General features: G+C 43.2%; 1 protein-coding gene across 5 annotated transcripts in view; it reads right to left on the bottom strand.

The window, feature by feature from the left end:
* The window catches only part of LOC147014133 (gamma-aminobutyric acid receptor subunit gamma-2-like), a 221,408-nt gene that overhangs the window by 190,959 nt on the left and 13,007 nt on the right, over positions 1-17,442 (bottom strand). For 2 of the 5 annotated variants that reach the window (XM_085851829.1, XM_085851827.1), the window contains exons 2-3: positions 2,673-2,693; positions 19-164 (exon numbers count right to left, since the gene is read on the bottom strand). In XM_085851829.1, the coding sequence (XP_085707955.1) occupies positions 19-164; positions 2,673-2,693 (167 nt within the window). Of the gene's footprint in view, positions 1-18; positions 165-2,672; positions 2,694-17,442 lie in introns of those variants that run through there. The other 3 variants (XM_085851828.1, XM_085851830.1, XM_085851832.1) reach the window with 3 other exon arrangements.

The following is a 17,442-nucleotide window of genomic DNA, read 5'->3' on the forward strand; positions in this document are numbered from 1 at the left end:
ATCCTGATGGATACTTACCCCCAATGTCAGGCCTCAGCTTGCTGTCATATTTATCGAGCAGATGGTTGAGGATGCTTGTGACATCACTGTCATACACCTTTGGCGCCAGAGTCCAGGTCTTGTTTATAGTCAGGTCTTCGTAATCATCCTCACGCTTCGCCACACTGATGCACAGACACAGCAACACGCTCAGTCTGGCCTCTTCACTCATGGTACCATTTTCACAAAGCTTCATCACAGCATGTCAATGCAAGCACAAGTTAAAACGTAACACCATCGTGAAGAAGCAGATTCTTTTTCAGCAATGCATATAAAAGCAGAAGGAATGAGAATGGAGATATGAATATTAAATAAACGTTAGCGATGTCTTCCTCTTTTTCCCACATGGAAATCAAATTGGCTTACTAATGAGCTTCTCATGAAATATTTTGATGACTCCAATGAGGTAAATAACGCAATTGATACTGTACAACGTTCCTTGTAGGTGTGAGATGGAACAGCCAGTCAATTGCATGTGTAACAATGTATTCATTACCACTGCCACTGAAGGTGGATGGAGGTTATGTTTGTTACTTGCAAAATTGAAGATTTGCAAGTATATTGGTTGGTCTGGTGTGTGATTCTGATTCTATCTGTTTGTTTTTCTGTAAGTCAATCGCCTACATGTCGCTATTTTAAACCAAACTTCATGAAACTTCAAGAAATGGTGGAGTTGTCATAAGCAAGAAGCCTATTGATTTCGAGGTAAAAAGGTCAACATAGGCCAAAGGTCAGCAACTTTGTCAAATTTCTAAAATCATCATTTTCATCTGATTGACTTGAAATTTGAAGAAGATTTGCACATCAGGTCAGTGAATTCAAATCGCCAATTGTTTTTGAGGTCAATATCGGCCAAAGGTCAACGACTTAGGTGCAATGTCTAAAATCCTCAATTTTCATCCGTTTGAGTTGAAATTTCAAGAGGATATGCATATCAGGTCACTGAATTCAGCCACTAATTATTTTTGAGGTCAAATTCGGCCAAAATGTCAAAATAGGGCAAAGGTCAACAATGAAGGTGAAAGTTCTAAAATCCGAAATTTTTATCCGACAGACTTGAAATTTGAAGATTTGTATATCAGGTCACTGAATTCAACCACCAACTATTTTTTAAGTCAATATAGGCCGAAAGGTCAACATCGGCCGGATTTCTAAAATTGTCAGTTTTCATCTGATTCACTTGAAAGTTGAACGGGATTTGCATATTTGGTCATTTATGTCAACTGCCAATTATTTTTGAGGTCAACATGCGCTAAAAGGTCAACATAGGCCAAAAGTCAACATCTTAGGTGTTATTTGTAATACCCTCAATTTTCATCCGATTGACTTGAAATTTGAGGATTTATGTTTCAGGTCACTGAATTCAACCACCAGTTATTTTTGTGGTCAATCAGTCAAAAGGTCAACATAGCCCTAATTTCTAAAATCGTCAATTTTTATCCTATTGACTTGAAATTTGAACAGGATTTGCATATTTGGTCATTGAATTCACCCACCAATGATTTTTTAAGGTAAAATTTGTTTTAGGGAATTTGCAAGCTCTGCACGACATCATCTTGTTTATTTGTCTGTCTGTGAGCAGGATATCTCAAAAAAGTTATTGACCAATTCGGACAAAATTTGGTGGACAGGTTGGGTGTGTGACAATGATGAATTGATTCGATTTTGGTGAAGATTTGGATCTGGATCCAAAAATGTTTAATTTTTTTTAAGTGATTCTTCACCATTGAGAGATGGGGCCAAAAATAATATAAGCAGGATATTTCAAAACGTTGTGGATGGATTATGACAAAACTAGGTGGATGAATTGGGTAGGTGACGATAACAAGCCGATTCGATTATATTTAAGGTCCGGATGCAGATCCGGCCTATCAGTGTGATACAAAACGTAAACTGTCCAGCCCGGCAAAACTGCACTCTACTGAGTGCAGTTCTCGTTTCCCGTGATATGAGCTTATTTCCATAAATTTTATTTGATTTAACATGTTGGTGCCATTTTGTTTCCCGATCATGTGACTTACAAAAACCAACCTATTTGTTCGTATTTTGGGTATTATTGGTCTCACCAAATTACAATACCAATTACGTTTGATAATATCAGGCTTTTAGCTGGGTGGTATGACGAGATTTACAGAAAAGGGCTGCCTGCCATTTAAGTCAGCAAGCTCCACCATTGTTATTCACAGTTGAACTTGTTTACTTTATTCATATCCCCATAAAGACAGAAATAAGAGCATATAGGAAATCACCATATCTAGTCCAATGTATATCAGTTTGTGGCATTGTTGTGATTAACAATTCATTTATGTCAATTTTCCGACTCCTGGTGGAGAAAGTTTAACATCATGGTGAAACTTTACATCCCACTATATCTTCACTTTTAGAAAATGGTTTGTAGGAGCAGGAGGAAGACAAATATAGAGGTGCTGGGGTGGTACAGGTGGGGGTGGCATAGAAAAAAAAAAGTACAAATGTGCCATATTCTGGAAATGTTTCTATTGCTGTGATTATGAATTTGTTGATCATGTGAGACAAGCAAAAGAGTAGCATGTTACGTGCGTGCCATAAATGGTAAAAAATAACATCGGCATCATACAGCAATGTTGATGACAAGACTTTTTGGCGAGCCTCACCGTGCCAATGGTGAATCCTCACTGAGATATTTTTTGCCATTTCGTAGAGTTGTGTTGGTTGAGAAACGAGGAAGGGAAACAGGAAAAAGGAAAGAGTTGAAAGAGTGGGAACATGGATAGGATGTTGCACAATGGGGAAGAAATGAATGTTGGAGTGAGGTGTACTGCATCCCCAATGTACTTGCCCTGTACTGATACTGTATAGAAGAAAGAAGAACCGTCTATGCTAATCCTACAGCCTGAATATGCTTTAAAAACCATAAATAACAAAGAGGAGAAACTTGAAAAGCAGAAAAATCATTCATATCAGGAGAAAATTGGCAGTATGCCATCCCAAGTACAATACCACTAAAGTAGCGATAACACACTGATATTTTGGCCGTGATAGACATCATGTATGATTCTTAAACATTATTTAACTTTTTTAATCCAAAAGAATAGCGATATCACTTTATGATTGACTAGCTGATGCATTCATATTATTGTGGGGATGGCCAAAGGGACTGAAGGGGGTAAGATGGAATCGATATTTCATGAATAAGCATATATCATACAAATGTTTGGTTTCTGTGTGAAATGATAGATCATGTGTCAAAAAGTGTTTTAGCAGAAACCAACGTGCCCCCAACATTATGTATGTGTCTAAACCCTGACCATCCCCGCACCTTAATTCTCCAAATCGTTCACCTTTGGAATCTGTCTACATGTGCTTTTAACCTTCTCGCCCTCTCCAGCATGGACTGGTGCAGGCAAACAGCCAGAGAGGTGTGCAAAGGGATGTGGCGAAAGTCACCCCGCCCACCGACGAGAAGAGATGAGAAGCATCTCAAAGCCACGCCTGCTCTCTGACGTCTATAAAAAGTGGAGTGCAGTGCAGATCGGGCTACTTCAGGCTTCATGAGAGGAGTTTGGCTGACTCAGGATGGTTATGGTGAGTGGTTCTCAAGAGACACGGCAAAGAGACAACAAAGCGTCAGCGCTGCAATGGTGAAACCAGACCAGAGTGAGGCACGGAGTGAGGACCAGCTTCGTGCCCCTGAAACAGCACCAGAGGAGACATCGCATAACCTGGCAAAAAGCAAAGTGGGAGGCCAGACCAGGACGCAGTGCGTCTCTTCCGCACAGAGCTCACCACTCCCATTGCAACCACAACCACCACACATAAACATAGCGTGTGGACAGGTTTTTTCAGTTTCATCTACCTTTATCTGTCGCATATTTGTGAGTGTGTGGGACATTAAGTTATCGCGTAAGCTGAAGGGGATAATTATTTGTGGGTGTGGGTATTGTAGTCCATGTGGGATTTCCATTTGTTGTAACATTGCTTCTTTGTCCTCCGTCCCCTTTTTCTTTAATAAACTCTGTATTTTCACAATTGGAGTGTTGGTTTAGTGCATGGTCCGGTACTGGCAATGGTAAATCATGGCACGAGTAACACCGTGGGATAGGACATTTTACAGTGACCATTGAGAATTGGGGCAAAAATCCCCCGTTAGGAGGGCACAAATGTGATGGTTCATCGAACGTCTCACTTGAGCCCCAATCCTTGTAAATCGACTAATGCATTATCAGCGACAGGCAGGTTGGAGCTTCTGTTATGTCAGAAACTGAAGTAAAGATATTTGGGCTTTCTCAGGGGAAGACGTACGGTTCCAAGGATGACCCGTCGCTAGATTGGTGCCTGTCTGTGTGGGAGATTTGACAGTGTCCACCTGGCTCACTGTTACAATGTTAATGTGTGATCATTACAACACACATTTTACAGTGATCATTAAAGTTAAGTAAAAGTTCATGAATCTAATATGAATAATAATGATAACAATGAATTAAATAAAACTTCATGTTCATACTCTGGCTGGGAATCAGGGTTGCCCAAGGCTCGCTCATTAATATTTCCATTGCTGAGAATTTACCATGTCCAGATTACAGGTCCATTACATCGTACTTCCAAAATAGCTCACAAACAGGGCAGGCACTTGGAATTTGATCTGATGTCGGCTCACAATGATTTGCAGTTTTCAAGAAGCACCATGGAATCTTTAACCACTGTAAGGTAAATGCTATAAAATGGAATGGCCGGCTTAACGTCAACTCTGATGGATGGCATAGACGTTGATGCAATACCTTGACTGGAAAGCACTAAGATAACAGTTAATAGACGGGTCTGGAATCAAACCCAGAGTAGACAGCTTAAGTGAAAGTACACCCATCTCTGAGTTCTTCTGCCAATCTGTATAAATGTGTTATCAATGGAAAATTGTGTAATAGATGAAGACCAAACTGTATACATATATACTGCTACACCGAGGATTGACAAATGTGTGTTTACTGATGGCAACAGTGAAATGAGTGCATTGAACAGCTTCCTCTATCACTACCGAGCTGACAATGAAAAGTGTAAATAATAATATGGTACAATGAAGCATTATTATCTTCTTTAATATGCAGCACAAGGCTGCAGGGTAGCATCATTGGCTGAGGGTATGGTTATGCTGCTGATCCAATGCCCTCTGTAGGTTCGGGCAGGAATTAGGAATTTCGCCAGGTGTTGGCAAAAGCTCATGTTCTACTCTTCAGAAAGAACACAGGGTACCACAGTCTGGCACCCTGCGCTGCTCACCAAACTCTCTTCCTATGGTATCCAAGGCCATCTCCACTCATGGCTTGCAGACTTCCTCTCCTGTCACAGTCAACGTGTGGCCATAAATGGAGTTCTCTCATCCCCTCTTCCTGTCCAGGCTGGGGTTTCTCAAGGTAGCATTCTGGGCCCTGTTCTTTTGCTGGTTTTCATCAATGATCTCTCAGACTCTCTGGAAAATCTTCTTTATCTCTTTGCTGATGATTCCACCCTCTGTCGCACCATCTGTCAACCCTCAGACCAGCAAGCTGCAGCTTCTTCGCTCTCTGCAAATCTGGACAAAATTACAAACTGGTCCAACACGTGGAACATGTCTTTCAATCCGGACAAATCTCACACTCTCACAATGTCTCTCCGAAAGGACCGTTTCATTCAAGCTTCTGGATCTCACTATGTGCCATGACCTTTCCTGGGAAAGCCACAATTTCAAGCTGACCTCCAAAGCCAGTCGCCAACTGGGAATCCTCCGTCGTGCAGTCATTCCTCGGCCCACCTGAGCGCCTGACCACATACAAAGCTTTCGTCCGCAGCCTGATAGAATACTGCTCTCCCCTCTAGGCTGGTGCTCCTGCTTCTCAACTTTCTCCTTCTCCACGACATTTAGGATCATTGGTATCTCCCATGATGAGGCTGAGTCTTTGGGCCTCTCACTCTCTCCCCGCAGGCTGGTCGGTGGTCTTTCTGTCTTGTACCGCCTCCACTCCAGTCTTGCCCCCCCCCTGCTCTCTCTGCGATTTGTCCCCATCACATTTCCGCAGGGTGCCCAAGGTCCGCCAACAACCCCCTTTTGGTAAAACTACCAAAATCACGAATCACTGATCACCTTCACTCTTTCATTCCTCTTTTTTCCCGCCTTTGGAATAAACTCCCACACTCTCTTCAATTCCATTCTTCCCTCCAGGCCATCAACACAGCTGTTCACCACCACCTCTTATCTTCCCCCATCTAAAACCTTGATCTTTTCTACCCCCATTAATCCACCCCAAACTCACTTCCTTCAAATTCCCGGCTTTACTTCCTGAAAGTCCCTGTAATATCCATCTTGCATACCCCGTGCTCCCCACCCCATCGCTCTCCCTTCCACAGATCTCTGAATGTCTCTGTTCCCCACTGTTTTGTCCTTCCCTCTCCCACCCATCTTGTCTCATGCCCCCCCCCCCCAACATTGCTGTGTGTTGTGTGTGTTAGCTCTCATACGAACCTTGACAATGGAAACAAAAAAAGAAAAAATATCAAGGGCTTTATAACATCCACCAACGCATGCTGGCAGATGGGACACCCAGTTTAACACCCATCCAAGGGATGGCACACACATCGATTAATCACCCTGCCTCTAAAAGGGTAGGGGATCACGTTTGTGAAGTTTCGTGTTAATCGGTTAAGGTAAGTTTTTCTATCCAAGATGGCTGCCAAACCACGTGACCTATGATGTCATCAGTTTTACATTTTATGCAGCAATAGTGTGAGATGATATTTGTGAAGTTTCACATTGATCGATGAAGCAGTTCAATAGAGAGCATTATAAAAATATTTTCCTCCAATCCAATATGGCTGCCAAACCATCTGACCTATTAATTATTCGTGAACACCCTGGTATCTCCAAGCCATGGGGAACGTGTGTGAAGTTCCCCCTCGATCTGTCCGGTCTTTCTGAAGAAAAGGATTTTTTAAAAGGTATTAGGGTAAGTCCAATATGGCTGCAAAACCTTGTAAACTATGATGTCATAGGTAGGGAACATTTTGTTCCTCATGGATAGGCGGTCATACCTGTAAAATTTCACCTCGGTTCGTTCAGCCTTTTCGGAGAAGAATATTGTTGAAGGTTTAAAAAGAAAACAAGAAAAGAATATGGCTGCTGACATCAATTGTTTTCTATTGACTAATTTATCCCGAGATGACACTCAAAAATTTTCATGCTGATCGGATGTAGCAATCTACGGATGCAATAATGATATCATAACAAAGGCACCTATGACATTAAAAAAAATCACACTTATTTCCCATGGGGAGTACTTGACAGGTGCAAAGTTCCAATTTTTTCCATGGAACGGTTTCGGGAGATACGGGAGATAGAAAATAAATATAAAAAAAAACTTTCCGAGCATCTCCGGGTGATGTTTGTTGTTTATCGCTTGCCAAGCCAGCGCGGTCATATTAAACAGTCCTGGGACGACTGGAGATGACCGGAGTGTCAAACAATGTGCGAATTGGACAAACGAACACTTTTTTTTAGCAGTCGTAACTGCTGCGAAGGTCAATTCTGCATTTTAAATTTTGAAATTCAGCTCAGGTGAAGATATTCTCGAGCTTACCACATTTCAGCTGTCATGCTCATTAAACATCCAGAGTTGTATTTGCACATCATTTGATACTCCGGACAGTGGCTATCTCTTGACGTATCTTGACGGTGGTTATCTCCGGACGTATCTGGATAGTGGTAATCTCGAGACATGTCCAGACGGTTATCTTCAGACGTGTCCGGTCAGTGGTTATATCTAGACGGTGGTTATTTCCAAATGTATCTGGTTGGTGGAGGTCTCCGGAAGTGTCCAGACTGTGTTTGTCTCAGGACGTATCCGGGTGGTGTTTGTCTAGGGACGATGTTTGTCTCCGGACGTATCTGAGTGGTGTTTGTCTCCAGACATGTCCGGGTGGTGTTCGTCTCTGCACAGTTTTTGTCTCCAGATGTGTCCAGGCAGTGTTTATCTAGGGGTGGTGTTTGTCTCCAGACGTGTCCGCATAGTGTTTATCTCCAGGTGGTGTTTGTCTAAGGATGTGTCTGGGCGGTGTTTATCTCTGGGTGGTGTTTGTCTCCAGACATGTCCGCATAGTGTTCATCTCCAGGTGGTGTTTGTCTAAGGATGTGTCCGGGCAGTGTTTTTCTCCGGACAATTTTATCCCTGGGCGGTGTTTATAGTATGACTGGTAGAAAATGTATTTCAGACATTATTTTGTTTCCATCTTCACTGTTATTCTATGCAGAATCATTTTGATGAGACAGTATGAATCGTAATTAACACTCCACCACATATCTACCTTCCCTTCCTCTCCCCTCATGCTGCCTTCCCTTCCTCCACCTCTCCTCGCTCACCTCTCCTTCCCCGCTACCCTACCCCACCTCATTCTCCCTCCTTCCTCGCTCCCCTACCCCACCTCATTCTCCATCCCTCCCCCTCCCCCCTCCCTCTTTGAATTTGAGGGTAGAGGAGTAGCAGCCGAAACCCCAATCCTATCCAGGTTCCTCCTGTTAACTCCATATGTGTCTCTTTGTTCCTCCTGATACTCCAGTGATGTATTTGGTCAGTGATTTGATTAAACCCCTTCCCCTTCTTACTCTCCCCTCTATCTCTCTCCCACCCCTCTCCCCCACTCTTAGTATTCCCGTCAGCGCAGCGACAGGTGATATTTGCAAGTATATAATGCATTGTGGTAACATACCTGGGATCATTCCAATTGCACTGGGTCATGGACCAACATCCAGGCCTAAGGCCTGAGGCCTGCTGATCTGTGCTGCTTCATGGAATGGAGGCGCATGATTATATTGGGGTGGAGTCAGGCAACTGATCACTTACCTATGCATAATGTGATTTTTCTAAGATTAAAAAAGGGCAGAACACTGTGAAGAATTGATGAAACACCCTGAAACTCAAAATTGTTCTGTTACTTATCATAATAAAGGCAAGTACCAAGTTTCAGTTGAATATGTTGGAGGAAAATACCAAGTTTCAGTTGAATATGTGGGATAAAGGAATGGGAAAAAGTCTGAAAACCACAGTTGGGACGGACAGATGGAAGGACAGATGGCAAATGGACAGACGGACAGACAGAGAGCATAACTATAGTCCCCTCCAGTGAAACTGGGAAGGGACTAATAAACAAGCTAATGCATCGTCTGATAGTAGATGTCAATCATGCTATTTTATGCTCGTTATTGCTTCAAAAGAGCTATAGTAATCAATTACACAGAAAGGCAATGCGTTTGTCAGCTTCAAAACCCCTATAGGTTTAAAGTTGTCAGTTTTATGAAACCTGCATTATTGTCTTCAGTGTGGCCCTTGTTGCTGCTACAACTTGTCAGATGACGTCACAATATCTCTATAATATAGGTGATTCAAGTGAACTTACATATAATCATAATATAAAGTGAGTTTATTATACACACATTAGTACGTCTGTTAAAAAAAAAATCAATTCACATTAATATGTAGAGATATAAATGCCCCTTGATAAGATGCCTGATAAGATCATACAATTCGTTAATTAAAACAACATCATAAGTAAGTTTATCCCATTCAGCCAGTCCAAAAGGATGAAGCAAGTGCAGTTAAAGTATTACATGTGACGTATTAGGTGACATGACTTGTTTATTTACCTTTTGATTAAAAGTTTGAGATGACATCGTTATGACGACCATAGTGTTCACTTAACGTGCTGTTGAATATTGCAATCATCAATGCAAAGGAAAAGTCACTTTTTCCCCAATACTGTACATGATGGAATGGTCTTCTCAGTTTTAGCAGTCAGGAATGTCAGGTATGGTGTCGACCCAGAGTAAAAAGCTTAACATGAAGCACCATAAAGTCATGGATTAGTGTCTATTGGCACGGCCAAAAAAACACACCTCCCAGTTCAACAAAGCAAATAGTTGTACCAGCTCAATCACATCACAGAACAGTAGCCTCCAAGATCTCGGTATTGTGGAAAAGTGGTGATGGTGTAAGTTAAACAATTAGGGAGTGTAAACAGCTTTTCATTTACTTGGAAATGAAGAAGCTAATACACAAAGCCTAACAATGGCTTCCAACCAGTGGCATCTCTTGTGTTCATTAAACTCTTATATTTATATACATATCCCCACCAATTGTTCCTTTCTGTCAATAACCAATGAGCAGAACATTCATAACGTCATATAATCATCATCATCATCATCGTCATCGTTTTACAGCCGTTTTGCATGTGAAAACCTTGATTCACCTAATGGCTTCTTTCCAGGCTGCACGATCCCTTGCCCGTCCTCTTGTTCGGCCTTTAACTCCAAGATCGTCTCTCAGCAACACATCCCGTGTTTTCCTCGGACAGCCTCTTGCTCTCCTTCCATTCACATTCATAGTCGTACACCTCTTCACACAGCTGCCCACCCCCATCCTTTCCACATGTCCGAACCATCTCAACCTACCCCAACACGGAACCTCACGAATGCTTTCTATACCTAACCTCTCTCTTAATTCCACATTTGGTTTCCTATCCTCCAATGTCACATTACACATCCATCTCACCATTCTCGTTTCATTTCGTTCACACCTCCGTTCATCCTCCTTTTTGATCATCCATGTTTCACTGCCCTACATCATCATGCTTCCAATGCAAGCTGCATACACTTTTCCCTTTAATTAGAGAGTTCCCTTTTGATGTCAATAGGGGTAACAACTCCCTGAACTCTAATTTTTTCATTCACTGCTGCTTCCGCACCACCACCTGCACCAATCAAATCACCAAGATAAAATAATTTATCTACACATTCCAGAGATATATCCCCAAAAACTAACCTTTCTGCTCTAACTGGAGCCACTTGTTTACCAGTGCAGACAGTACATTTGAAGCCAGGAACCACCTGCAATCTACCCCTGATGCCACTACATCTCCTGTGCACCCAGCAGTTGCAGGATTTACACAATATTGAATTGCTACTTACACATTTTCTCCAGACATCACAGGGCCACCTCCCTCTTTTTTTGCACACTTCCTTCTCCCACACCACTAATCAGTACTTTCGTTTTCCCTGTATTCACTTTCAGTCCTCTGACCTCCATACCCTCCTTCCATACTGTATACTTACCCATTACCTCTTGTCGGCTATCGGCCATACTGTATACTTACCCACACTGTCGGCTATCAGCACCAGGTTATCAGCATACAGGAGTTCCCAATATAAGCCTCCTCTAAATTCCTGTGATATAACCTCAAGAACCATAATGAACAGGATTGGGTTCAAGACAGACCCCCTGATGAACACCCATATTCACTTCAAAATCCTCACTCTGTAATGCATTTACCCTCACAGAAGTTTTTGAGCCATTATACAATCGCCATAACTACCTCAACTAACCAATCCTCTACTCGTAACTTTCTCATGGGCCATTGAACCACTTCCCGAGGCACGCTATCAAGCACCTTCTCCAAATCCACAAATATGAAGTAGTCTCTTCTTCCCCAGATATTTTTTCCTGTAATTGCCAAACTATAAAAATTGCCTCCATCATGCCCCTTCTTGGCATGAAACCAAATTGCATTTCATGGAAATTAACAATCTGTCTCTGTCTCTGTCTCTCTCTCTCTCTACCACTTTCAACCATGGTCCAGCAAATTCAGACCCCTATAGTTGCTCTGAACTAAGGCATCACCCTTCCCTTGATAAATATCCACCACTACACTCTTAAACCAGTCATCTGGAACAGATGTCTCCCAATTGCCTTCAGTACCTCTGCGACAATACCAGTGCTGTGGGCCGCTTTACCATTCTTCATTTATTTTTCAATGGTGAAGAATCACTTTAAAAATTAAATAATTATCGTATCCAGATCTGGATTCGGATCTTCACAAAAATTGAATCAATTATCCCTTGTCACACCCCCAATCTGTCCACCAAGTTTCATCCGAATCCGTCCCCAACTTTTTGAGATATCGTGCTGTATATCGTTTTTGGCACCATCTCTCAATGATGAAGAATCAGTATTAAAATTCTAGTCGTCGGATCTGGATCTTCACCAAAATCTAATAAGTTCGTCCTTGTCACACACCCAATAAAGCCACCAAATTTCATCCGGATCCATCCACAAATTTTTGAGATATCCTGCACACAACTGCACAGAAACAGACATACAGAGAGGGGTGAAAACATAACCTCCTTCACCTTTGGTGGCGGAGGGAATGACGAGGTAGCGAGTCGGTTATGAGTAGCCCCAGAGGAACAAATAAAGTGTGTAGAAAGAGAGGAGGTTGTAGCACATGTAGGGAAAGATTCGTGCAGGGTGTGCATGACCCTACAGAAGGCAGGAGAATGTGTGTGTCAGGGGAGTCAGTGATCACATGGCAGGACGGAGCAGTCACTGACACCGACGCAGTAAATAACACACATGACGGTAATGGTACAAACGGGGACATGGGAGGCCAGTTAACGGAGGAGACATGGTCAGGTCTCTCCTCAGAGAGGTGTGTGTGTGTGTGCATGTTTTTTTGGTTGTACATGTGCAGTGTGCGGGCCCTGTGCATGGTCTATCTGAACTCGCACCAAAGGATGTGGTGCGGATCGCTGTGGTGGAGGTTACGTAGCCGGTTTATGAACCGTGTTTTTCGGCATGCGGTGAACAGCCGTGCTGTGGAAGGAAAATCCAAAATGGTATTTTCCTTCTTTCCCTTTTTTCTTGTCTCCTGTTCCTCTTGTTGTACGTTCTGCGTTTGCTCTCATACGAGCCTCAACAGTGAAAAAAAACAAAAAAAACAAATGCGAACGAAGATGCCGGAGCTGAAGGATGTCTTTCGCTGACCATGAGGTTCAAGACCAGGATGTGAGAACAAGGGATCAGCGAAGCTGCATGCAGATCATCGACGTCATGCCAAATAATCTGATGTGTTGTCAGGAGATACGGTGTTGCTGAAACGAGAGAATCCAAGAAAACTTGGCACAGCCTTCCTGCCAGGCCCTTACACTGTGGTTTCCAAGACAGGAAGCAAGATGACAACACAGTCACCAGATGGACTTTGTTATGACAGAAACACATCACATGTGAAGAAGTATCGACATCAGAATGTTCTTGATATGGGGAATCTGGAGACAAGCGGTGTTCCAGAGATAGATCAATTGATGATCAAGCAGCAGATGACAACACAACATGAGGCACAGAGGGGTGCAGAGACTGATGAGGAAGCTGAACTACCCATCAGAATTCCACAGGTGGATGTGGCAGAGAAACCTCAAGATCCTTAGGTATCGCCAGATCAACATACAAGGCAAGATCAGAAAGATGCATCGTTGTTACCTCATGCTCCAGGCAGACCACATCGAGAGAAGAGAATGCCAAGGGAATACAAAGATTTTGCCAGATTGTAATTATTTGATAAAGAATGAATCCAATTGAGATTTAATGCAAGAAGGTGAAATGTTGAAGTGAATGTTGTGAATTTGTTTGGGGAAATTTGGAAGGTCGAGTAGCTTGAATGATGGAACAGTAAACTCATGTGCAATCGTCCTATTCAAATGGGGGAGGGATGTCATGATAATGATTTGCATTGTGTTTGGATACTTTTGAATACAGTAAGTCCTCGCTAACCGGAAGTTCGCATATAGTAGTTTCGATTATTCGTAATTTAGTTTTAATGACCAATTTTTCAATTATCGCAAACATTTTATGCCTATCGTAATGTCATTGCAAGGAAAAACGCAAAAAAAAACTTTCAAACTGCCTGCAAAAAACAACAATCACACAGGATGCGCATAAACACACTTTCACTTTACTGCGCATGTACTGTACGCTGTACTGTACGTATTCTCTTCATGCTCGCCTGCATACCTTCCAGTATGAATCCCAAGCGACCCGCAAGTCTTTAGCCGAGCACACCTCGTTTCAAGAGACTACGAAAGGCTGTCACATTGAAGGTGAAATTGGATATAATTAAAAGACATGAACGAGGTGAAGGGACAACGGAAATCGGCCGCGCGCATGCAATCGCTGCATCGACTGTACATTCGATCGTTCAAAGTTCGGCAAAGATAAAGAAAATATCACAGATTGCGACCAGTTCGAGTGCAACGACACTAACGAGAATGAGAGATGGTGCCATGCACAACATGAAGCGTTTATTATGTGTGTGGATAGAAGATCAAACTAAACGTCGCATGCCTTTATCTCTTGCTGTGATACAAGAAAAAGCGCGTAGTTTGTTAGGGCATTGACCCACGATTACGTGATCAATTGCTTCTCCAATCATGTTGAGAAGTATCTCCAAGGAGAACAACATTGACAACAAATCTTTGCTGCTTGTAGACAATGCTCCTGCCCATCCTCAGCAAATGGAAGACTGGTGTGAAAACGTGCAGGTAGTATTTTTACCACCAAATACTACCTCACTTTTACAGCCTATGGATCACGGAGTTATTGCTGCTTTTAAAGCTTATTATGTTAAGCATACCATGCTGCAGCTTATCAAAAAACTGATAAGGACAAGCTATCAATCAAGGAGTTTTGGCGAACATACAACATAAAAATGGCTTTGGAAAACATTGAGGATTCATGGGCGGAGGTGAGTGCCTCCACAATGAACGCTGTGTGAAAGAAAGTGTGGCCCGAGTGTGCCCACAATTTCACGGGGTTTGCTGATGTTCCGTTGATTACAAGTCAAATTGTAGACCTGGCGCAGGAGGTTGGTTTGAAGAGGTTGACGAAGAAGACGTGGATGACTTACTGGAGTCTCATGCAGAACCCTTAAGCAATGAAGATCTTATGGAGTTGGAACAGCAGTGGGCTCTTGAGGAAGAAGAAGATGCTGTGACACCTTCATCCGAGCATCTCACCATGAAAAACCTCAGCCGAATCCTCAGCTCGTTTGAAAGTGCCACAGAATTTGTTATCGAGCAAGATCCAAATCTTGAAAGGAGCACTGATTTTAGCTGTGTTGTTTATGATGCCCTTTGTTGCTACAAGGAACGTTATGCAGAAAAGAAAAAGAAAGCCATCCAGCCCACTCTCCATGCATTTTTCAAGCCAAAAGATGCAGCACCAACTCCATCCACCATCCAGGATGCTCCTTCAACCAGCTGCCAAGAGACCGTTCCTGCTGGTGAAGAAAGTGACAGCACAGTGTCAAGTGAAGAGGAGGACGATTCTGCCACTCCGCAAGTGTGACTTATCCACCGCAATCAACTCCGTTCCTCCAGCCTCGGGGTAAGTCTCCACGACTCGAGGAGTGTGTTTTGTTTATTTGTGTTTATGTCCAAAAAATTCCGAGCCAGAAACACATCCCCCCTTTAACACATTGGTTTCTATGGGAAAATATGTTTTGTTTAACATAGTTTCGCTTATCATAAGGTTTTCCAGGAACGCAACCCTTGCGAAAAGCGAGGACTTACTGTACATGTAACTCCACTGTTCCGTCACAATGTCACGATGTCACAATGCAACAACCGGAAGGGAGGTTCTAATATGGCTGATTAAAACGAGCGCTGTGAGTGATAGTGGTGATCCGTAATCACGCTGGGTTCTGTGTTTCTTGGTCTCGCCGACACGACATGTGCAGACTGCCGCATGTGTGCGCGATGGAAAGTGTGCAAGCATGGGCACATGGACCTGCCCACCCTGGGGGTGGGGGGTGTAAAAAGAAACTTTGCCAATTGGGCACGTTTCCTTACTTCCATAAGCCTTATAGAAAAGGAGGGAGCAGTCAGGTAAATTGGGGATGGCGACGAATCCGCCATGAGCATTTCAGAAAAGGAGGAGGAATTTGCGAGGTAAAGTTGCATGGTGTTCTCTACGCAAATTGGCAGAAGAGCAGGGGAACCGAGACGTGAGGTAAGGGGTCACATGACAGAACCATGGAGTGAGCGCACCAGACTATGATGCGTGTGCAGAGGGCTGTGAGGAATGTACGGCTTGACACGCGGCATGCCGTGTGGAGTGTGTGACTTGTGTGAGGAGTAAAGCTAAAGTGGGCATGCTGACCGTGGCTGTGGAGTTTTCCCCGAGTCCTGTATGGGCTTGTTGGGGGCTCCAGAGCATGAGTGTCAGGTGCGAAGGCTGAAGCTGGGTCCATGGAGGATTCCACATGATCCATGGATTAATTATCGTTCAAAGACTGAAGCAGGCAGGTGGCAATGGATGATTAAGATTAGAGGGTTTATTTATAGGTGACTTCATTTTTAATTGCTGATTGGGTATATTTTTATTTTGTGAATTGGCTGACGTAGATTCGAGTTTTCCTTTCTTTCTCTTCCATCCTGATGATTGATGAATGAAAGGAGGAATGAGCATTATGCAACAATGAGGTGAATGAGAAACATAACCAATTTTTTTAGGGATTAATGATTGAATGAATGACACAAAAAGGTCTGTGTTTTGGGGAGCACGTACACCCACCCGTGTAGAGATGAATGTCTACCTTTGTTGGCATTATGTAGAAGGGATTCAGATGTTTTGGAATGGGATGCCATTCCAGTGTTGGTGCTGGTGGTGGAAAGTTTTTTTTGTTTATTTTTTTATTTGCAGAGGTGCAAAGGTTCATTGATGGGCTGGAAGTGTGGCTCATTGGTAGTCAGAATTTGGCGGAAGGGCATCCCAGTCAGTGCTAAGTGTGCATCGGGCCTCAGGGTGGACCAAAGACCCCAGAAGGGCGGGGGAAGTACGGATTGGGCCGAGTACCCAGGAAGAGGACATTATTGGGGAAGGCCAGGAAAGGCCCCCCCAGGATTCAGCAATCAGAAGGGTAGCTCAGGGGTGGATGACCCCAGCAGCGCGAGTTGGCGCATTTGAGTTAGGCATCAGCCTTCAGATGGAGCCTCACTGCCCAAACAGGATATTATGCAGGAGCACAGAAATTAAAGTTTGAGGGCCAGGCCCAAACTGATAGAGTGCCAACACATGGGATGATGGGGACGTTAGTTGTGTGGAACCACAGTAGAGGGGGGGGGGGTAATGTTAAATGGAAAATGTTGAAACTTCCGGTTCGGGGTTTGGAGCATCGGCAGGTCTCCTTCAGGGCTCTCTGCTGACGATCTCAAAGTTAAGTTTCCAGTCGTTATCTCTCCCATTGTAACTGTTTATTTTCTCACCTACAAGTTACTGTGTGTTCCTAGTTCAGTTTTGTTTCAAAAATCGTGCTATTTTGTGAGTTTGCATCGACCTTGTATTACCGGGTGCTGGAGGCCTACCCATCCCTCCCCTCAGTGTACGACCGTGTTTATTTGTATTTTCTCCCCATTACCTTCAATTTCTATCTTCCCCACTTTCCCAACATCCCCCATTCCTCCCAACTAAACTCTCTATTTCTTGCCTTAAATCCAAAAAACCAACAACAAAAAACTACCTTTCTCCTTGCACACTCACGAGTCTCGGTCCTTCTTCTTCTTCTTCTTCTTCTTCTTCT

The sequence above is a fragment of the Eptatretus burgeri genome, chromosome 13 (genome assembly GCF_056783735.1).
Source record: "Eptatretus burgeri isolate ZD-2024b chromosome 13, Ebu_testis_v1, whole genome shotgun sequence".
NCBI lineage: Eukaryota > Metazoa > Chordata > Myxini > Myxiniformes > Myxinidae > Eptatretus > Eptatretus burgeri.